Raw genomic sequence first — 23,932 nt, forward strand, 5'->3', positions numbered from 1 at the left:
ATATAAATCCCCAAGTACTAGCAGAATCAGAGTCAGAAGGAAAAGATACAAGAAAAATAAAGCTATTTGGAGAGAGAGAAAAAAAAGGAGTGAGCAGCGTGGACCCAACCTGCTTTATGGCTTTGCAAATTTGCATGCAAGGCTTAAAGATTAAAGTCCACCTGGGCTCTAGATCTACCTTTCAGAAACTTGATAAAAAGCAGTAAATTATATTGTGTATGTAAAACCAACAGACAGTAGAGATACTGTGTTTTTTCAAGGTGGCTGCCACCTAAAAATTACTCTACAGAAATAAAGGACTGCTCAGCCCGTTGTCGTGGGACACGAAACAGAGATGAGTCAGTCTCCCTTTTTCCCTGGGAAGGAGACAGATAAAAAATTTTTGAGTCGAAGTCATTTTTGGTGTTGCACCAAAAGTTAAACTCTCAACAAACCAACAATCATTTTGCCTTCTTCTAGTGAAGAGAAATAAGGAAAAACATTCATTCCTAAAGCGAAGGGACTTTGTCAGGAGTCTGTAATGGACTGAGGAAACATTCATGATTTCTGAGCTTTAAGTCAGTAAGTATTGGGAGTAGAATACGCATTGAAAGGCATCCATGGGGGTGCCAGGCTCTGGTATTGTCAGCATAAAACAGCTTTTGGACTTTAGCCAGAGGGAGATGAGGTTCTAATCCTAGTGATCCAGACAGAGCCGTTGATTATTTTAACTCTTTCACGGAATCCCTACAGTTTCTCCAGTAGAAACTAAGCGAAGCTGGAGAGCTGACTTAGGGGTAAGAGTGCCTGCTGTGCTTGCAGAAGACGGGCTTGGCTCCTGTGCCAGGCAGCTCACACCTGCTATAACTCTAGTTCCATGGGATCCAACACTCCCTTCTGCTGTCCAAAAGCACCTGAGCACACATGGTGTATGTACAAACATGCAGGCACACGCATATACACTAAGAAGGAAACTACGACTCCCATTCTACCCCAAGGAGACCTGAAACATTCAAATTCCCAGCTCTAGAAACACCAGTGACACGAGCTTGCCTTCGTGTGCCATGCTGTTGGCTGACAAAGGATCCTAGACCCGGGTCTTGGTGTGTCCATTTTCTCGTTCTTAGTGTAGCTTCTGATCATGACAAGTGCCTCGTTTTATGTACTGCTTGAGGTTTGCCTTTGTCTCTGACAAGAAGAAAGGCTTGTCAAGTCTTTTAATTTACAGCTTTAACACAAATTCCCAAATTGTAAGGGTTTCCTATTCTTTTCAAATGGGAATAGATCTAGATGCAACCTAACACATTGCTCAGTAAGAACAGACGGTGAGGGAAGTGTTCTTTAAACTACTTATTACATTCAACGGCATTGCTCCTGTATGCTGCTGGAACCTTTCACTAGAACTAAAGCTCCCTTCATTTGGTTTCTTCTTGCCTAGTAAGCTGCAGTGGGATTTATTTTAAATACATGCCCAGAGGACCCGATTCTAGAAAACCTGAGGAATAATGTAGGAATCTGAATATATGGGACATGTGGGTGTTGGGTATGAAATCCATAGCACCTCAGATAATTTTGATGTCCTAAACAGGGAATCACACTCTCTGAACCATTCTTTCTATCGAAAAGATGTCCGCGCCAGGAGCGGCAGGACCCCTGCCTGAGACACCGCCAGAACCTGAAGGAAACAGACCGGATAAACAGTTCTCTGCACCCAAATCCCGTGGGAGGGAGAGCTAAACCTTCAGAGAGGCAGACAAGCTTGGGAAACCAGAAGAGACTGCTCTCTGCACACACATCTCGGACGCCAGAGGAAAAAGCCAAAGACCATCTGGAACCCTGGTGCACTGAAGCTCCCGGAAGGGGCGGCACAGGTCTTCCTGGTTGCTGCCGCTGCAGAGAGCCCGTGGGCAGCACCCCACGAGCGAACTTGAGCCTCAGGACCACAGGTAAGACCAAATTTTCTGCTGCAAGAAAGCTGCCTGGTGAACTCAAGACACAGGCCCACAGGAACAGCTGAAGACCTGTAGAGAGAAAAAACTACACGCCCGAAAGCAGAACACTCTGTCCCCATAACTGACTGAAAGAGAGGAAAACAGGTCTACAGCACTCCTGACACACAGGCTTATAGGACAGTCTAGCCACTGTCAGAAATAGCAGAACAAAGTAACACTAGAGATAATCTGATGGCGAGAGGCAAGCGCAGGAACCCAAGCAACAGAAACCAAGACTACATGGCACCATCGGAGCCCAATTCTCCCATCAAAACAAACATGGAATATCCAAACACACCAGAAAAGCAAGATCTAGTTTCAAAATCATTTTTGATCATGATGCTGTAGGACTTCAAGAAAGACGTGAAGAACTCCCTTAGAGAACAAGTAGAAGCCTACAGAGAGGAATCGCAAAAATGCCTGAAAGAATTCCAGGAAAACATAAATAAACAAGTAGAAGCCCATAGAGAGGAGACACAAAAATGCCTGAAAGAATTCCAGGAAAACACAATCAAACAGTTGAAGGAATTAAAAATGGAAATAGAAGCAATCAAGAAAGAACACATGGAAACAACCCTGGATATAGAAAACCAAAAGAAGAGACAAGGAGCTGTAGATACAAGCTTCACCAACAGAATACAAGAGATGGAAGAGAGAATCTCAGGAGCAGAAGATTCCATAGAAATCATTGACTCAACTGTCAAAGATAATGTAAAGCAGAAAAAGCTACTGGTCCAAAACATACAGGAAATCCAGGACTCAATGAGAAGATCAAACCTAAGGATAATAGGTATAGAAGAGAGTGAAGACTCCCAGCTCAAAGGACCAGTAAATATCTTCAACAAAATCATAGAAGAAAACTTCCCTAACCTAAAAAAAGAGATACCCATAGACATACAAGAAGCCTACAGAACTCCAAATAGATTGGACCAGAAAAGAAACACCTCCCGTCACATAATTGTCAAAACACCAAACGCACAAAATAAAGAAAGAATATTAAAAGCAGTAAGGGAAAAAGGTCAAGTAACATATAAAGGCAGACCTATCAGAATCACACCAGACTTCTCGCCAGAAACTATGAAGGCCAGAAGATCCTGGACTGATGTCATACAGACCCTAAGAGAACACAAATGCCAGCCCAGGTTACTGTATCCAGCAAAACTCTCAATTAACATTGATGGAGAAACCAAGATATTCCATGACAAAACCAAATTTACACAATATCTTTCTACAAATCCAGCACTACAAAGGATAATAAATGGTAAAGCCCAACATAAGGAGGCAAGTTATACCCTAGAAGAAGCAGGAAACTAATCGTCTTGGCAACGAAACAAAGAGAATGAAAGCACACAAACATAACCTCACATCCAAATATGAATATAACGGGAAGCAATAACCACTATTCCTTAATATCTCTCAATATCAATGGCCTCAACTCCCCAATAAAAAGACATAGATTAACAAAATGGATACGCAATGAGGACCCTGCATTCTGCTGCCTACAGGAAACACACCTCAGAGACAAAGACAGACACTACCTCAGAGTGAAAGGCTGAAAACAACTTTCCAAGCAAATGGTCAGAAGAAGCAAGCTGGAGTAGCCATTCTAATATCAAATAAAATCAATTTTCAATTAGAAGTCATCAAAAAAGATAAGGAAGGACACTTCATATTCATCAAAGGAAAAATCCACCAAGATGAACTCTCAATCCTAAATATCTATGCCCCAAATACAAGGGCACCTACATACGTAAAAGAAACCTTACTAAAGCTCAAAACACACATTGCACCTCACACAATAATAGTGGGAGATTTCAACACCCCACTCTCATCAATGGACAGATCATGGAAACAGAAATTAAACAGTGATGTCGACAGACTAAGAGAAGTCATGAGACAAATGGACTTAACGGATATTTATAGAACATTCTATCCTAAAGCAAAAGGATATACCTTCTTCTCAGCTGCTCATGGTACTTTCTCCAAAATTGACCATATAATTGGTCAAAAAACGGGCCTCAACAGGTACAGAAAGATAGAAATAATCCCATGCGTGCTATCGGACCACCACGGCCTAAAACTGGTCTTCAATAACAATAAGGGAAGAATGCCCACATATACGTGGAAATTGAACAATGCTCTACTCAATGATAACCTGGTCAAGGAAGAAATAAAGAAAGAAATTAAAAACTTTTTAGAATTTAATGAAAATGAAGGTACAACATACCCAAACTTATGGGACACAATGAAAGCTGTGCTAAGAGGAAAACTCATAGTGCTGAGTGCCTGCAGAAAGAAACAGGAAAGAGCATATGTCAGCAGCTTGACAGCACACCTAAAAGCTCTAGAACAAAAAGAAGCAATTACACCCAGGAGGAGTAGAAGGCAGGAAATAATCAAACTCAGAGCTGAAATCAACCAAGTAGAAACAAAAAGGACCATAGAAAGAATCAACAGAACCAAAAGTTGGTTCTTTGAGAAAATCAACAAGATAGATAAACCCTTAGCCAGACTAACGAGAGGACACAGAGAGTGCGTCCAAATTAACAAAATCAGAAATGAAAAGAGAGACATAACTACAGATTCAGAGGAAATTCAAAAAATCATCAGATCTTACTATAAAAACCTATATTCAACAAAACTTGAAAATCTTCAGGAAATGGACAATTTCCTAGACAGATACCAGGTATCGAAGATAAATCAGGAACAGATAAACCAGTTAAACAACCCCATAACTCCTAAGGAAATAGAAGCAGTCATTAAAGGTCTCCCAACCAAAAAGAGCCCAGGTCCAGACGGGTTTAGTGCAGAATTCTATCAAACCTTCATAGAAGACCTCATACCAATATTATCCAAACTGTTCCACAAAATTGAAACAGATGGAGCCCTACCGAATTCCTTCTACGAAGCCACAATTACTCTTATACCTAAACCACACAAAGACACAACAAAGAAAGAGAACTTCAGACCAATTTCCCTTATGAATATCGACGCAAAAATACTCAATAAAATTCTGGCAAACCGAATTCAAGAGCACATCAAAACAATCATCCACCATGATCAAGTAGGCTTCATCCCAGGCATGCAGGGATGGTTTAATATACGGAAAACCATCAACGTGATCCATCATATAAACAAACTGAAAGAACAAAACCACATGATCATTTCATTAGATGCTGAGAAAGCATTTGACAAAATTCAACACGCCTTCATGAGAAAAGTCCTGGAAAGAATAGGAATTCAAGGCCCATACCTAAACATAGTAAAAGCCATATACAGCAAACCAGTTGCTAACATTAAACTAAATGGAGAGAAACTTGAAGCAATCCCACTAAAATCAGGGACTAGACAAGGCTGCCCACTCTCTCCCTACTTATTCAATATAGTTCTTGAAGTTCTAGCCAGAGCAATCAGACAACAAAAGAAGATCAAGGGGATACAGATCGGAAAAGAAGAGGTCAAAATATCACTATTTGCAGATGACATGATAGTATATTTAAGTGATCCCAAAAGTTCCACCAGAGAACTACTAAAGCTGATAAACAACTTCAGCAAAGTGGCTGGGTATAAAATTAACTCAAATAAATCAGCTGCCTTCCTCTACACAAAAGAGAAACAAGCCGAGAAAGAAATTAGGGAAACGACACCCTTCATAATAGACCCAAATAATATAAAGTACCTCGGTGTGACTTTAATCAAGCAAGTAAAGATCTGTACAATAAGAACTTCAAGACACTGAGGAAAGAAATTGAAGAAGACCTCAGAAGATGGAAAGATCTCCCATGCTCATGGATTGGCAGGATTAATATAGTAAAAATGGCCATTTTACCAAAAGCAATCTACAGATTCAATGCAATCCCCATCAAAATACCAATCCAATTCTTCAAAGAGTTAGACAGAACAATTTGCAAATTCATCTGGAATAACAAAAAACCCAGGATAGCTAAAGCTATCCTCAACAATAAAAGGACTTCAGGGGGAATCACTATCCCTGAACTCAAGCAGTATTACAGAGCAATAGTGATAAAAACTGCATGGTATTGGTACAGAGACAGACAGATAGACCAATGGAATAGAATTGAAGACCCAGAAATGAACCCACACACCTATGGTCACTTGATTTTTGACAAAGGAGCCAAAACCATCCAATGGAAAAAAAGATAGCATTTTCAGCAAATGGTGCTGGTTCAACTGGAGGGCAACATGTAGAAGAATGCAGATCGATCCATCCTTATCACCCTGCACAAAGCTTAAGTCCAAGTGGATCAAGGACCTCCACATCAAACCAGACACACTCAAACTAATAGAAGAAAAACTAGGGAAGCATCTGGAACACATGGGCACTGGAAAAAATTTCCTGAACAAAACACCAATGGCTTATGCTCTAAGATCAAGAATCGACAAATGGGATCTCATAAAACTGCAAAGCTTCTGTAAGGCAAAGGACACTGTGGTTAGGACAAAACGGCAACCAACAGATTGGGAAAAGATCTTTACCAATCCTACAACAGATAGAGGCCTTATATCCAAAATATACAAAGAACTCAAGAAGTTAGGCCGCAGGGAAACAAATAACCCTATTAAAAAATGGGGTTCAGAGCTAAACAAAGAATTCACAGCTGAGGAATGCCGAATGGCTGAGAAACACCTAAAGAAATGTTCAACATCTTTAGTCATAAGGGAAATGCAAATCAAAACAGCCCTGAGATTTCACCTCACACCAGTGAGAATGGCTAAGATCAAAAACTCAGGTGACAGCAGATGCTGGCGAGGATGTGGAGAAAGAGGAACACTCCTCCATTGTTGGTGGGATTGCAGACTGGTAAAACCATTCTGGAAATCAGTCTGGAGGTTCCTCAGAAAATTGGACATTGAACTGCCTGAGGATCCAGCTATACCTCTCTTGGGCATATACCCAAAAGATTCCTCAACATACAAAAGAGACACGTGCTCCACTATGTTCATCGCAGCCTTATTTATAATAGCCAGAAACTGGAAAGAACCCAGATGCCCTTCAACAGAGGAATGGATACAGAAAATGTGGTACATCTACACAATGGAATATTACTCAGCTATCAAAAACAACGAGTTTATGAAATTCGTAGGCAAATGGTTGGAACTGGAAAATATCATCCTGAGTGAGCTAACCCATTCACAGAAAGACATACATGGTATGCACTCATTGATAAGTGGCTATTAGCCCAAATGCTTGAATTACCCTAGATCCCTAGAACAAACGAAACTCAAGACGGATGATCAAAATGTGAATGCTTCACTCCTTCTTTAAATGAGGAAAAAGAATACCCTTGGCAGGGAAGGGAGAGGCAAAGATTAAAACAGAGACTGAAGGAACACCCATTCGGAGCCTGCCCCACATGTGGCCCATACATATACAGCCACCCAATTAGACAAGATGGATGAAGCAAAGAAGTGCAGACCGACAGGAGCCGGATGTAGATCGCTCCTGAGAGACACAGCCAGAATACAGCAAATACAGAGGCGAATGCCAGCAGCAAACCACTGAACTGAGAATAGGTCCCCCGTTGAAGGAATCAGAGAAAGAACTGGAAGAGCTTGAAGGGGCTCGACACCCCAAAAGTACAACAATGTCAAGCAACCAGAGCTTCCAGGGACTAAGCCACTACCTAAAGACTATACATGGACTGACCCTGGACTCTGACCCCATAGGTAGCAATGAATATCCTAGTAAGAGCACCAGTGGAAGGGGAAGCCCTGGGTCCTGGTAAGACTGAACCCCCAGTGAACTAGACTATGGGGGGAGGGCGGCAATGGGGGGAGGGTTGGGAGGGGAACACCCATAAGGAAGGGGAGGGGGAGGGGGATGTTTGCCCGGAAACCGGGAAAGGGAATAACACTCGAAATGTATATAAGAAATACTGAAGTTAATAAAAAAAAAGAAAGAAAGAAAGAAAGAAAAGATGTCCGCTTCCACATTGTACTGGTTATATTTAGTTGTCAACTTGACACAACCTAGAATCATCTCAAAGGAGAAGCTTCAACTGAGGCATTGTCTACATCAGAGAGGCTAATGGGATTATCTTGCTTACTAAGTAATACAGGAGGGCATAGCCCACTGAGGGTGGCACCATTCCCTAGGCAGGCTGTTTTGGGATGTATAAAAAAGGTAGCTAAGCATGAGCTAGTGAACAAACCAGACAGTGAGCAGTGCTCCTTTGTTGTTTCTGATAGCAAGCCGCGTTCCTCAATAGTGCATGCTTTTGTTTTCTGTTTGTGTTCCTGCTCTGACTTTCATCAACTGCAGACTGTGATCCAGCAGTATAAGCCAAAGAAACCCTTTTTCCTACTAAGTTGATTTTGGTTAGAGTATTTTATTATCGCAACAGAAAGCAAACTAGAACACACATGTAAAACCTTAGAGTTTTCTTACACAGGGATATATATATATATATATATATATATATATATATATATATATATACACACACATATATATGTATCTATATCTGTATGTGTATATATATGTATGTATATGTATGTGTATATATGTATATATACATATATATATAATTTAAAAGAATTATTGGTGCTTAGGTGTGTAACTCAGTGGCAGAGTGCTTGTCCAGCATCCTCAAGGTCCAGGGTTACAACCTTAGCACTACCAATAAATAAAAATAAAGAATGAAATTTCACATCCACACATATAACTAACTGTTTATCCTAGAGAGAAGACACTGAATCAGACACAAAGAATTTTAGGTTTCTTAATCAATTTCGGTGTAGGCTTACCAGAAGACATATGGAGGAAAATATGGAGATTTGGGGAGAGGTTATGAGCTGTGAGGTAAATATTATTTATATTAGGGTTCAGTAAACTGAACCCAACCCACTCACAGGTTGGCTTTATGTGACCGGAAAGTTGGTAGATATATTTCAAAGAGGTATTTTTTTTTAAATCAAAAGAATACTAATATCTTGTGTGGCATGGGAAAATGATGTGAAATTTGGATTTCATGACCCATAAATAGTTTCAAGGGCATGCAGTCATGTGTATCAGAGGAGGAATAGAAACAACGGGGAGGGAGAAGAAACGGGAACAAGTAATGGGGGATGGAAATGGGTGAAAAGGTCACAGGGAAACCCACTATTGTGTACACTGATTAAAAATAAATTGTAAGTAAAACGTCTTCCTTGGTGTAAATAAAAGATTTTAAATCCTGATTTGGGGCGTTAGAAAAATGGCTCAGAGGTTAAGAACCAGGGTTCGATTTCTAGTATCTAAAATGGTGGCTCATGAGCAGCTGTAACTTCAGTTCCAGGGCATCTGATGTGTTCTTCTGGCTTTTGTAGGCACCGGGCATACATGTGGTGCCCTGACATATATACAGGCAAAACACTCATACACATAAAACAAACATACCCTAGTTTCTTCAGAGCTTGTTTTTGTTGTTTTGAGACGAAGTTCCACTCTGTAGTCCAGGCTGTCCTTCCTGAAACAAGCTATGTACCTCAGGCTAGCCTCAGACTCGTGGTGATCCTACATCACCACGTCCAGCTTTCTTCTGTCTTAGTGTGGCCTCCTTTAATACATAAACAGCTTTGGATAAATCTAACAACTGATCTAGTTTTTAGAGTCATAGGTTTGTGTCACTATTATTTTGAGGCCATGCTATATAAATTATAAGATAAAGCAAATCAATGACTATGTCAATGTTACTGGGAGCCCAAATTTTCAGAGTTTAAAAAAGAAATCCAAAAGCTGGCACCATTATGCATACGTATAATCCCAATATCCAGGAGGTTGAGGCCAGGGTTTCCACATTAGACAAATGTTCTGCTCCTACATTATTATTAATATACTATTTTATTAATTCTTCAAGAATTTCATACATGTATAAAATGTATTTTAATCACATTTACTCCTCACCTTGCCAATTTTTTGTTCTTTATTTATTCATATTTTTAAATTAAAACACATTGAGTTCAGTTTGTGCTGCCCATATACCCACAGGTGTACTCACAGGCTAACCTACCAGGGCCACACCCTTAAGAAAATCATTTCTCAGCGCAAGGCCCTGGGTTCGGTCCCCAGCTCCGAAAAAAAAAGAACCAAAAAAAAAAAAAAGAAAAAAGAAAATCATTTCTCAGGGGCTGGAGGGATGGCTCAGCAGTTAAAGGCACTGACTGTTCTTCCAGAGGACCCACTTCAAATTCCAGCACCCACAGGGCAGCTCATCTGTAACTCTAAGTTCTGACACTTGCATAGACACATGGCATGGAACTCACTGAGATCCTCCTGCCTCTGCCTCCTAAGTGCTAGGACTAAAGGTGTGTGCACCGTGCCCAGCTTACTCAACACAACTTTTTAAAATATATGTTTTTTAAATGTTTGAATTAGGTTCCTCTCTCATGAAGAGAGTCTGTAGATAAATATATACTTGAAGTCCTAATACGACAATCACATCCACATAACTAGCTAGGTGCAGTGGTATAGGCTATAACCCAATACTTGGGAAGCAGAGGCAGGAGGATTCCAATGAGTTTGAGGCCAACCTGGACTACATAGTGAATGTAAGCCCAGTTTGAACTGCAAAGCAGAACTCAGTCTCAATAAAACAAAACAAATAAACTCATTTTAATTTCTTAGGCCTTGCAGTGCTTTGAAAAAAAATGTAAATCATAGTAGAAACTCAAAATATGCAGAGCCTTACTATGTAACCTTGAATTTTCTTGGAGCACATAGCTCAGTAACAGAAACAAAAGATACTCTGCCTCAAAAAGGTGGAGGTTGAGTGTGAACTGACTCCCAAGAGTTGTCGTCTGACCTCCAACACGTGCCATACGTATGTGCACCGCACCCCACACACACACATACTAATTACAAAACGGAAAAGATGTGTGTCGTATAAAGTAATTTCCCCACCCATGAGAATTATTAAAAGGACACTGAATTAGCCTCAGTACTCAAGTGCCAGGATTACCAGTGTGAGCCACGCCTCCCCCACCCTGCCCCAGCCAACAAGTGCTTCTTGTCTAACTATAAAATCATTTCTTTCAAGTCCTGTCTATATTCACTCTGTTGTTCTACCAGCTTTTCAGTGTAAAGGAGAAAGAGCACCAGTGGAGCACACAGCAAGCCGTACCTGTTGTTGATCGTATCAGGAACATGTATCTTCAGTTCTTCTGTGACCTCTTTCATCACCCTCTGGTAGCCAGACATTCCTGGGTCTTTGATATAATGAGTATTGTGTCTCATTAAGTATTCCCCCAAATAATTAATCGGATCGAACTTGCTTGGGATGTCAGCTTGGCTCAAAAGCTTCTTCTTCTCCACTTGCATCAGCATCTGTTCCACTCCAGGAATCAGGGTGGGTAGAAGCTTGTCCAGCAAGTATGCCCGGGTATTCAGGGTCATGCTTTCAGTATTGAACCACTCTTTAGCCAATTCATCCCTAGGGAGCTTTTTCGTGACCTTCTCCTGTTCCTTCTTCAGGTTCTCGTTCTCTAAGACTTTCTGATGCATGGCCTGGGCCCTCTTCTCTATCTTCAAATTAAGATTTTTCTTCCACGGCAGCTGTCCTTTGGACTTCAGATCACTTTCATCTATGCCAAGAATCACTTTTACAGGTTTTTTAAGCACAACATTCTTGGAGACTGCAAGGGAGTCCTTTATTGGACCAGCTGAGAAGAAAAAATTAATAAATAAATGTAAATGTAAGAAGTACTAGGAATGCTGTGCTGGAGAGATGGTGGTTTGGTAGCGACCCTGGTGGGTTCCCAGGACGAGGTTCCCAGGAACCTGTAGCTTCTGCTCACGAGAGATCAGACGTCTTAGGCACCTGTGGACACCTACACTCAGGCCCACACAGATACACATACACATAATTTTTTATTAAAAAATAGAAGAAATACTCGAAATGGAATTTAATTGGTGACTTTAGAATACAGTTAACAACAATAAAAATCTCAAATGGTTTCACATCCTTTTACATGGTTTACCTGAACACCATCAAAACAAAAGCCGGAGGCCAAATCACTTGAACCATAAAAAGCACTTGCTATTGACACAATCAGAAGTCAGTGAGCAATTCAGAGCCTTTATTAAATAATGCACTTGTTGCTACTCTGTGAGCTCTTTATCTCTGAGACAAGGTTGACCTCCAACTCCATCCAGCTCCTGTCCCTTTCTCTCCCACTCCCTTCCTCCCTCATTTTCTCCTCCCGCTTCCTTCTTTCCTTTCTTCATATGACTATATTAGAGATGAGGAGGGACAGTTGAAAGAAAAACAGACAATAAAGGAGGGAAATGAGGTCCTGAGGGTCAGAGTAGGTGGAATGAGGGCCCAGTAAATGGGAGATTTTCCATCTAACGGCCTTCATCATCCATGGAGAAAATAAATTCTGCTAAAATGAAGGACCGATGGGATCAGAGAATTGATGTAAAAGATTAAAAAAATATAAAATACCTGCCATGAGAGTAGGGCGGAATACACATATAACTAGTTTTGCAAACAATTTTGAAAGTCTAAGTGAGAATGAAAACAACCCAGTTTTCATGACACCAGTACAGATATTCGTAAGGTTTTTATTCCGGTGTTACTGGCTTGACCCTGGGGGCCCAGGACATGGTTGGCTCACACTCTGAACAATTAGCTCACCAGGTATTTTCTTCTGCTCCCACGATTGCGGAGTTGACTGGAATGGGAGAATTAATGGGAATATTAAGGTGTGTTTTGTTTTGTTTTTCCTGATGTAGCCGTGGAGATGAAGTACTTTGGGATCTTTTCAGATATTATCCACTTAAGAATAATATAGGTGTGCAGAGTAGGACTGTGCCTATATACTGCTGTGTTACTTCATTTTGCTTCTGTTATTTTGTGGATGTAGATAAAAGTAGAAACATATCTGATTTTTCTATATTAATTCCTAATATGATGGAAAAGTAGTTATTGAAACATGTTTTAATTAGTAATAACTCAATAAATACTAGTGCTGCAATAAAAGGACAAGATACAGAGCCTCCATAATTTCCTAGTAATGGCTATTTTTAAAGCCTATTTTTTTTCAAAAGCTGAGGACTGAACCCAGGGCCTTCACTTGCTAGGCAGTTCTACCACTGAGCTAAATCCCCAACCCCTAAAAGCCTAATTTTTATTATGAAATATTCAGGCCTGCAAGAATGATGATGATTTACTAAATAATGTATTTAGCTTTAGCTTAATAAAAATATTATCTATATATTATAACTTCTCACAACTTTTACTTTGAGAGAAATACTATTCTAAATGTGTTTATCATCTTCATATATTTTAATATATTTTATTATATCTAACTGATATATATTGTTCTCATTCTTAATTTTATATAATTATTTCATATCAAACCTTCTTATGTTTGATGTTATAATTAGAAAAGTTATCTATATTGTAGGTATAGCTACTTCACTTGATTTTTCCTGTGGGACAATGATTTATTATATGATTATATCACAGTATATTTATCCATTCTCATTTTGGTAGATATTGGGATGTTTCCAGTTTTTTTTCTTGTAACAAATAATCCTATACAAAAATTATTGCATGTATCTCCCTTTCTACACATGTTTCTTTAAGAGACAGAATCACGATTTTTTTTTTTTTTACTTCTATTTATTTTGTGTATGTGTGGAGGGTACTATGGTCGTGGTATGGGTGTGGAGGTCAAAGAACAACTTTCAGTTTCTTTTTCCTACTCCTTGGATTCTAGAGAAGTAATTCAAGTTTCGGGCTTAATCACAAGTGACTTCATCCTCTGAGCCTCTATTACAGATATTGTTATTCAAGGACGCTTTAGTATGAGTGCTTGTGTCCCTGCAAGTCTGTATATTGGAACTTAATATGACAGTATTATGAAATAGGGTCTTTGGGACGTCTTCTATTGAAGACTTTGCCCTCAAGGATGAATTAGTACTCTACAAAAGGGCTACAGTGGGGGTTGGGGATTTAGCTCAGTGGTAGAGCGCTTGCCTAGGAAGCGCAAGGCCCTGGGTTCGGTCCCCAGCTCCGAAAAAAAGAACCAAAAAAAAAAAAAAAAAAAAGGGCTACAGTGGGGCTGAAGAAATGGTCAAGAGCATTTATCGTTCTAGCAAATGATCCAGGTTCAATTCCCAGCATCCTTGTTGGAGAGCTCACACTGTCTGTGACTCCAGTTCCAGAGTACCCAGTGCTCTTTTCTAATCTCCCCAGGCAACTATCCATGCATGGTACATACAGACTCGAACAGGCACAAACACAAACACATATTTAAAAAAAATATTACAAGGTCTAAAGAGAACTATCTAGGCCACATTTGTTGTCCTTACCACCTCTATCATTTGACAACCCAGTATTCTCATCTCCTGAGGAGGATACTGCATTCAAGGTACTGTGTCAGAAGCAAAGACTGAGGGAGGCCTCAAGCAGACATCAAATCTGTCTTGCTTGATCTTAAGACTTTCAGCCTCTGTTATTGTAAATAATACACTTATGCTGTTTGTAAGTTAAATTTATGCTGTTTATAAGTCACCCTAAGGGGTTGGGGATTTAGCTCAGTGGTAGAGCGCTTGCCTAGGAAGCTCAAGGCCCTGGGTTCGGTCCCCAGCTCCGAAAAAAAAAGAAAAAGGAAAAAGAAAAAAAAAAGTCACCCTAACCTGTGTTTATTTTTTTATAGTAACAGGAAGTACCCAAAACATAGTCATAAGTACAAGCATTACACTTGCAAGAAATATTATTAAATTGGTGATTGGCATAAATGGATAGAAACCCTTGAGAACTCATCTTTGGAATATCTTGGGTCCAACGGTGAATGAGACTTGTAAACCTTCCTTTGGGTTTTTATTTCCTCCTTAGCCAAAGTACTGATTCCAATCACCATCACCAGAGTAAGACTTCCTGTTGTAGGGGCCAGAGAGATGGCTCAGTGGTTAAGAACATGTAATGCTCTTCCAGAGTACCGAGTTCAGTTCCCAGCATCCATGGTGGTTGGCTCACAATCACCTATAGCCCCAGTTCTAGGAGATCTGATGCTCCTGGCCTCCTAAAGCACCTGCAGTCACATGCACACACTCACAGACACATGAATATGCATATACTTGAAAAGATAATAAAAACAAAATACCTTAAAACAAAATAAAGGAGTCCCCACAGTGGTACAGTTGCTCAGATCCTGAAAAGGAGCTTCAGAATCCACAGGACTCTGAGCTTTCTTGTGACCAGAGCAGCTAAGCTTCAAATTATCACACAGTTGGAGAGCATTATAAGCTTTCCTTAGAAAAAGGCTTTGCTGTTCTAAAATAAACTGTAGAAAAGTCAATACTGCGAAGACTATATTTTATCTTTTTTTTCCCAAGCAAGGAAGCCCGGGAAAACCCATTTACCGGGACCAGTGATAGATGGTATGTATGACCCTTCTTAGGCTTTTGTTGCCTCTGTGGCCAAATCACTTATTTCAGTCAGAGGAAACTATGGAGGGATCACATATAGCTTTCCCATCTGTCAGTGGGATTTGCAAATGAAGTGGTCACTTGGTAAGGGGAGAGGGTAGGATATGCCTCTGCTTTGTTTTGTCCTGGTGATGGTCAGTGTTAACCGGCAACCAGATAAAATCTAGAACTGCTCTGACCCCTGGGCATGCCTGTGGGGGGTTATCTTGATTGTACAACTGAGGAGGGAAGACCTATCCACTGTGAGTGGCTCATTCCTGACGGAGATCCAAGACTGTACGGGTGGGGAAGGGCAGCTGAGTCCTGGAACTCATGCATGAATTGCACTGCTCTCTGCTCTTCACTGTAGATACGATGTGACTGACAGAGACTTTCTGCAGACTTGGAGGAGTGAGCCACCAAACTCTTTCCCCTCAAGCTTCCTTCATAAGGGTATTCTTATCATAGCAACATAGAACAAAACTAAAATACTCACAATACTTATTAGTACATAGTCCTCTTTTTAAAACCTTTATTATTTTTTTTCTTTTAGAAAAGTATGAAAGCAATTGTTTTAAGTCTGCGGGCTTTAACATACTTGCTTTTTTTTCCTCTTGCTTGATTTAAGAGTAGTGTTACAGATATGCAGCAACTTAATACCTACCCATCTACAATGGCTCGTTAATAAACCCACAAATAAACTAGAATGTTCTCTCTATTCATTGCAGCCTGCTAGTGTGGTAGGCCATTCTAGGTTGCTAGGCAATAATCCTAGTTAAACACTTCTCCTTTGGAGCCATAAAAATCAAGGAAAGGAAGGGAGGTGCAGCAGTGGGAGGGGAAATAAATCAGGAGTCTATCTGAAGCTGCCTTTTCCCTGGATGACTTTGGAATTCAAGGATCACAAGTTGCAGAAGTGCCCCAAGGGCGAGTTAGTTTAGAAGCTTAATTGAATATAGTTTAAATGGGTTTTTTGGTAGTCTGTGCTTTGGCAATCCTAAACCCTTCCAGTTAGACTGATTGCTTCACTTACATGCCACTCCATAAACAATGATTGATTTCTCACTATGTCCTGGGTATTATTTGAAGTATTAGCGTTGTTTTTCAGGATCAATTTTCCAAACTCTTCCTAGAATTAGGAAACTTTCAGGCTCTTAACCCAACGTGCAAACCCTCATCCTTTTAGCCACTAGTCAACTTCTTTTTAAAGCAATTTAATTTTTTTTTATTATTTTTTGAAAATGAAGTATATTCCTATCTTATATATAGCTAATAAACCATACTTACCTCACTCTCTATAATTTACAAAAGTCATTTATGTATACTAACTTGTTTAAAGTAAAAAAAAACCACCATTTCTGGGTGTAGTAGAATAAATATGTCTTTAGTTCGAGCATTCCATGTTCGAGACAGAGGCAGGCGGATCTCTGTGTTCCAAGCTAGCTTGGTTTACATAGTAAGTTTCAGGCCAGCCAGGGATACATAGTAAGATCTTGTCTCAAAAACAAACGAATAAAAATGGAACCGCATTGCTTAATTCAGTATTATGATACTATCGGTGTCCTGCCCTGTAAAAGGAAGTACCAGGGAAGGAAGAGAAGAACTAAGAAATAGGGAAGGGGAGGAGAGATGATCAAGAGAAACATAGAAAAGGAAATGACTGCAAAAGAAAAAAATGCAAAACTAGAAGAACAAAGCGTAAAGCTACCGAATGACAGCAGGAAGGCCAAGTTGTTGGGTGGGTTTATTAGCGTTGTGTTCTGCACATATATTATTAAGGCATGGATACTTTCAACTCTAGGAAGGCACGTGGGAGAATCCCTTGTTCGTAATGTGAAATAGCGAGGATTTAAACATGACATATTGAGTTTCCTGCACTTAATGCATGGCCCATTGCTAGCCGTACTTCATACAGAATCTAGGTAAGGACACAAGTGGGAATTAAATAATCTCTATCATCATAAGCCTCAACAGATTCTTTTAGTAACTTAACATCCTTGGGGCTGGTTACTGGTTTGCTGAAACTGGCCGGGCAGTTGTTGGGCAAGCTAAATGCTGTTCTTCAACACAGGCCCTTCTGAGACCTAGCTTCGTTAGCCTTACTACGAGCATTTCTCAACATTATGGAACTGCTTCAAAAGGACCAGTAATCCCAGCAAAGAGCTCTGGAATTGAAAGTCAGTAGATGCAAGAACTTGGAGTTTCCTACTGAGCTTAGTTAATCTTTGAGCTTGTGGAATAAGAACAGAGCCGTGCAAATGATATGTTTTGTTTGTTTATGGGTTTCTAAAATGAAAATTAATCTCATAGCTTGAAAAGAATAGCTGGTATAAAGAACTGATTTGGTACATTCAACCACAGTATTTTCTATGCAGAGACAAGAGTCTGAGTGCATTTTGGTAGCTGGTTGGCAAGATAGTATAATGTTGACAAGTATATAACAAGGATTGTGATACTTCATCTGATATGTTGAAGCTGTAATAACAGTTCCTCTTCACACTTTATATATATATATCATATATTGTGCTATATATACATATTTATGTTAAGAAAGATTCTAAACTTAAGGTTTAATATAACTGATTATCGAGTAAATAAGAGCACCATGTCTTGTTTGATATCATACAGAGCAGCCATGATGTTTTCCACACATATATGCTGTGAGGAACAGAGCAATAAATGGAGCACACTTCCCTCCACTACACATAGGAAAGAAGTAGAAAGTTACAGAACAGGAAAGTACACAAAGGCTCAATTTAAATTTTGGGGGAGGAGGTGGGGGAGCAATAAATTTCTTGGCAGAATACATGTATGAAGTCATGCAGGTACAAATTGTCCACAAACTAATTAAACACTTCATTGAATTTATAATCAAGTTCCTTGATCGCAATCCTGTCTGGTATGTTTTAAATGAAAAGTTAATGTTTAAAGCTGGCTCAAGTAATTAAGGAAAATACAAAGTGTACTTCTGCGTTATTGCTGGTGGAAGAAATGAGGAGGAAGTTAAAATAAGACAGTGAAGGAGTGTGGTGACATGAAGGACAGGTAAAGGCTTGCTAGAGGTTCTCAAAGTTAGCCAAATAAGGGGACCACTGAGACAGCTTGGTGGGCAAAGGCACTTGCAGACAAGCCTGACTGCCCAGGTTCTATCCCTGGAGCCCACATAGTAGGACGACAGAATGAATGCTTACAAGTTGTCTTCTGGCTTCCCCATGTGTACCATTAACACACATTAAATAAATGAGTAATAAATAAAGCTGGAAATTGTAAAAAAAATAATAATAACACTGAGAAAAGCAGGAGGGGACGAGTCAGAGGTGATGGATGACTCCAGGGAAACAGTGTCTTCCAGACACAACAGGACTGACTGATGCCCGTGTGAACTCACAAAGGTGGTGGCAGTGTGCACAGGGCCTGCATGGGTTCAAGCCAAACGAGGTTGCAATATTGAGAGTGGGAAGTGGACACAGGGCCCCACGCATAAAGAAGAAGCTAACTGCAAGTGCTACCCACTGGCAAAAGGGAAGTCAGTTTCCTCCAGTGGACAGTCACTGGGCACATCACCCACATTGCGGGGCAGCCCCTGTGCCCAGGAACAGTGGGCAAGACAACAACATGAACTTGATGGTGGCTTGGTGGACTTTTTGCTTATTTTGGTCTTCATTTGTGGGGTGTGTGTGTTTGTGTGTGTGTGTGTGTGTGTGTGTTTCTGTTTTTGTTTCTTCTTTTTTGTTTTTTGCTTTTTGTTTTGAGAGAGAAAGAGAAAGAGGAAAAAAGAAAGAGAGAAAGAGAGAAAAAGAGAAAGAGAAAGAGAGCAAGTTGTGTGGGTAGGTAGGATCTGTGGAAGGAATGTATGATAAAAATGTATTGTATAAAATTACATTAATTAAAATTTTTAATCAAAAAGAAAAAAAGAATATTGAGAATTGAAGGATTGAGAACAGAGGGAGCCATGGGAATGGAGAAGAAGAGGGATTAATAGGTGAATTAATCAAGACCAAGGATGTATAAAAAAAGCTTTATGAAAATCTGCCTGTTAGCAAGCGAATTTCAAAATATAACTTTAAAAAAAAGAGCTTTGTTTGAATGAAATTGCCCTGCATGGGTAGATAAGTTACTCCCAGGATACATGTGTTACTAAGTAAAAATCCCAAGATAAAAACATTTTTTTAAAAAGGAGTGAGGTAGTGGAAAAAGTGTTCAGGGGTGACTAAGCTTGCTGCTCCTGCGGAGGACCAGATTCAGCTCCTGTCAGCCATATTGGGAGGCTCACAGCCACCTGTACCCCCAGGTGCAGGGATCCAACACCTTCTTGGTACCTGCTTGCATGTACACATACACACAAAGACAGAGCTAAATAATGAAAATGCACATAAATAAAAGTAAATATAGACAAATTGAAGAGTGGAAAGTTTTAATTTTTAAAAGGTATACATATGATGTATATTAATAAGAACATATAAATAATTTCTCCTAATTCATCTAAAGGAAAAATAATTCAGAAAAGCTTTTGGACGTTATGACTGTCACCTACACAATTTTAAAATTTAAAATTGCTTTTATAATTTTTTTTTTTTTGGTTCTTTTTTTCGGAGCTGGGGACCGAACCCAGGGCCTTGCGCTTCCTAGGCAAGCGCTCTACCACTGAGCTAAATCCCCAGCCCCTATAATTATTATTTTAATTCAACCTAAACCAGCTAAACACACTTAAACATCCAAGTGTTTGGGTGGAATTGGAATTGGTGGAATTTATGAAATTTCTCAATTTTAAATATTGTAAAATATTTCTGTTGGTACAGAATTTCACTAAGTATGTGGATGTAGAAATGGCTATAGTGAAAGTCCTTTGTTGCTTTTTTGATCCTATAAACTTCCAATCTGCATAATCATGTGAAATTTTGGTAAAGGACAGGGCGATGGGCGGCTTTGGGTTATGAAGAATAAATGTGTCATCAAGCATGAACAAGATAAAAAGCAATAAGCAAAACAGATCACAGAGTTTTTCATTTTTTTATGCTAAATATGTTGCCTGCTAGAAACCTTTTTGGTTCTTAGCTAAAATTTCTCTTTAATTAATTAGCACAGAATAAATAGTCATGGAGTTGCCTCAAAAGGATTTGTAGCCAGCGAGGATCATCTTTACCTATTGCTTAAATTTTATCTACAAGGTCCTCTCAGGATCTTTTTTTTATGTAGCAGAGGACTGCCTCATCTGGCATTAGTGGGAGGAGAGGGACTTGGGTCCTGTACAGGCTTGATGCCCCAAAGAAAGGGGGGATGCTAAAAGGGTGAGGCAGGGAGTGTGTGGGTGGGTGGGGGAGCACCCTTCTAGAGGCAAAAGGGAGAGGGGGTGGTGAGGGTTCATTGAGGGGAGACCGGGCAGGGGAATAGCATTCAAAATGTAAACAAATAAAATGATTAATAAATAAAAAATAAAATAAAAATTCCTGTTACTTTAAGATTCAGTTGTGTCAGGAGAAAGGCTACTTCTGTACCTTGCAGTTTCTCCTCAGCCTTTGCATTTTCCGTCCCTTGGTCACTAGTGTCTGATGCACGGGATGGATTTGTTGATGTCTATGAAAGGAGAAAAGAAACAGTTTCAAAATGAATTGCTTTTCCTTAAAGCTGTATTGGCTTTCTTTCGGTTAAAGGAGAGTTACTTTGTAGAGTTACTAAACATTCCTTTGTACTTTTTCTAGAGGTAAACCACATGTCAGTTTCCTGTGTTCACATTATCAAATATATTAACTAAACATTATCTTCTTCTTTTTTTTTTTTTTTCTTTTTCTTTTTTTCAGAGCTGGGGACCGAACCCAGGGCCTTGCGCTTGCTAGGCAAACGCTCTACCACTGAGCTAAATTCCCAACCCCAACATTCTCTTCTTATTGCCAATGAAATGATACACTTGAGATACTATTCCAGTTGTTCATTTATTTCCAAATTATACAATACTTTCTATGAACGTAATTAAGGCCATCTCATAGTTATATTTGATCTTTAAAAATGCCATCTTCCAAAAAGAACTGGAATCTTTTTCACCTGAGTTAAAGCAAATTCAAGATTAACTTTCTGAATAATGGTGACATTGTGGGATTTGATACTTTTATTCCTGTATATAATAATAGTATCTTTAAAAAATTTGTGTGAAACCCTGTAACTAATCTCAGTTGCCTCCTTTTTCCAAAGTATCCTTTGTCTCGCAGCCTTGCATTTTAAACACAAAGCTAGGTGATTAACATGGAGATTATATTTTTAGCATAATAATGAAGTTACCCTAAAGGCTCCTAGCATCTGCTCTGACTTTGTTTGTTGTAATTTATAACAAACAGCTCCTCAGAGATAATTTACCTGCCTTCGAGAGTTTCCTGTAACTGAAAAAACATTAGCTTAATAATCAACCTGAGTTTGCCCTTTGCCCTTGCTGTCTCATTTTGACCATCCACCCTTTTTCTTCTTCAAAAGGAAGTTAATGCAGTCAGCTTACTCCGCCATACTGACATCTGATTACTCAAGGGTGGCTCTACCTCCTTTTCATCGTCCTCTTCCTCCTTTTCATCACCTTCCTCCTTTCTATCCTCCTCCTCTTTCTTGTCCTTCTTTTTGTTCTCCTTTTTGTCCTCCTTTTTGTCCTCCTCTTTCTTGTCCTTTTTGTCCTCCTTTTTGTCCTCCTCTTTCTTGTCCTTCTCGTCCTTCTCCTCCTTTTTGTCCTTTAAGTCCTTTTTATTCTTTGAGTCCCTTTCGTCTTTTTCTTCCTTTTTGTCCTTTGAGGAGTCCTGCTGCTGTTCTTTATCTTTTTTTCCATTGTCCTGAAATCGGAACAGCATCCATAAATGTATCAAGAAGGGCCTAAGGAGCCAGCTAATTCTGTATGTTCTGATATATTACATGTTCTATATTTTTAAGATATTATATTATTATTTATAAACCTATATATATACATATATTCTACAACATATAATATATAATTGCATTTTAATATAATTCACATGAGTAAATTTAATCCTCAGTAAAATGATAGAAAATAGCTGTATTTAAAACTTCAAACAGTTATCAAGACTGGTTAGCTGGGTAGGGTGACATATGCCTACCATCCATCCTAGCACTTGGGAGACCAGACGGTATGATTAAGCTAAGTTCTAAGCCAGCCTGGGCTACATAGCAAAACATTGTCTCAAATGAAACAAGAAAATAATAATACGCAAACAGCATTAAAATTAAGAAGCACAGCCAAGTAGAATAGGTCACTGTGGTCCTACTGTTATTTTCTACCCTACATTTTCAAACCCCACATTTCTATCGAAGCTTGCTGGATAATATTTTAAGGAAAAAGAACCATCAAGTGTTGCAGTAAGATACTGTATTGCAGTCTCCTGAAGAACTGAATTTCAAGCCCTCTCATGAATGGTTAAGAATAAGCATAGGACAGGAACCTGAGCAGGCTTGGACTGGTTCACTTGGATCTGAGACGTTGATGCACTCATTTGGCCACTAAGAGAAGCCACCGAATGATACTGAGAAGTAAACCATACAGTATTTGTAACCAAAAGAGCGAAAGAAAATGCTAACAAGCAGCAGAAATACTGTGAATGATGAACATCTCCATCATCTCCCACCCTCCCCACCACACGCCGGCATTCTACTGAATGCTCCTACATTCTCAACTGCTGAACTGTCCACGCCACACAGCTGTTATTACTGTTACTGACCGAAGCCAGGGAGACAAGGGCGCCATCGAGGTCTGTCACCACCACTGTCATCTGAAATAATAATGATGATGATGCAACTGACTTTTAAAACATTGTCACCTTCATTAACTTTATTTTTTGAGACAAGGTCTTACTATGTAGCACAGGGAGACTTCTAATGTTTGATCCTCTTGCCTCAGCCTCCCAAGTACTGGGATTAGAGCCATGGTGTGCCATTCCCGACTTCTCCGTTAATTTTTTTTTTTAATAGAAGTTTAGATAAGGCATAGAAAACCTTCGATGTCTCCCTAATTAATATGAGAAGGATAAATAACAATATAATAAACTCCCTATAAAGCTTTTTAAGCTGTTGGCGAGGGAAGAGTTCTGTGAGGAATATGATTTAGCTGGCTTATTTATTCATACTGAGGAATTAAAATGATTTCCACTTCACTGAAAATGACTGCATTCCCAGTGACAATTTATAAAATCATGGCCATGCCAAATATCATGTCATAGTTTGATTACATATGGGTGAGGTACCGTGAAAAAAGTGATTTCTTGCTGGGTGTAGTGGTGGATTAGGATGACCCCTAGGTGACCCCTGTACTCCTTTACTCAAGAGGCTGAAACAGGAGGATCATCAATGCCAGGCCGGCAGGGGCTACACTGTGAGATCTTGTCTTGAAAAGAAGAAATTATATTCATGTGGTCTCTGCCTCCGGAGACAATCTAGGCACTCTCTGATTTTATGTAATACGTACATAATACTCTGGAGTATTCATTTTCCTTGTATCAACACAACATGAATTCCAATGGAATAAACTAAAAGTACTGCCACAGGAGAGAATAGATTACAA

General features: G+C 39.5%; 1 protein-coding gene across 4 annotated transcripts in view; it reads right to left on the minus strand.

Moving 5' to 3' along the window:
* Efcab5 (EF-hand calcium binding domain 5) overlaps window positions 1-23,011 on the minus strand; it is a 116,343-nt gene extending 93,332 nt beyond the window's left edge. For 2 of the 4 annotated variants that reach the window (XM_063269521.1, XM_006246917.5), the window contains exons 1-4: window positions 22,818-23,011; window positions 21,912-22,193; window positions 20,883-20,961; window positions 11,093-11,630 (exon numbers count right to left, since the gene is read on the minus strand). In XM_063269521.1, coding sequence (XP_063125591.1) covers window positions 11,093-11,630; window positions 20,883-20,961; window positions 21,912-22,193; window positions 22,818-22,868 — 950 coding nt within the window. In that variant the 5' untranslated portion in view covers window positions 22,869-23,011. Of the gene's footprint in view, window positions 1-11,092; window positions 11,631-20,882; window positions 20,962-21,911; window positions 22,194-22,817 lie in introns of those variants that run through there. The other 2 variants (NM_001417684.1, XM_063269522.1) reach the window with 2 other exon arrangements.
* Between the last annotated feature and the right edge of the window lie 921 nt (window positions 23,012-23,932).

This window comes from Rattus norvegicus, chromosome 10 (assembly GCF_036323735.1).
Source record: "Rattus norvegicus strain BN/NHsdMcwi chromosome 10, GRCr8, whole genome shotgun sequence".
Lineage (NCBI taxonomy): Eukaryota > Metazoa > Chordata > Mammalia > Rodentia > Muridae > Rattus > Rattus norvegicus.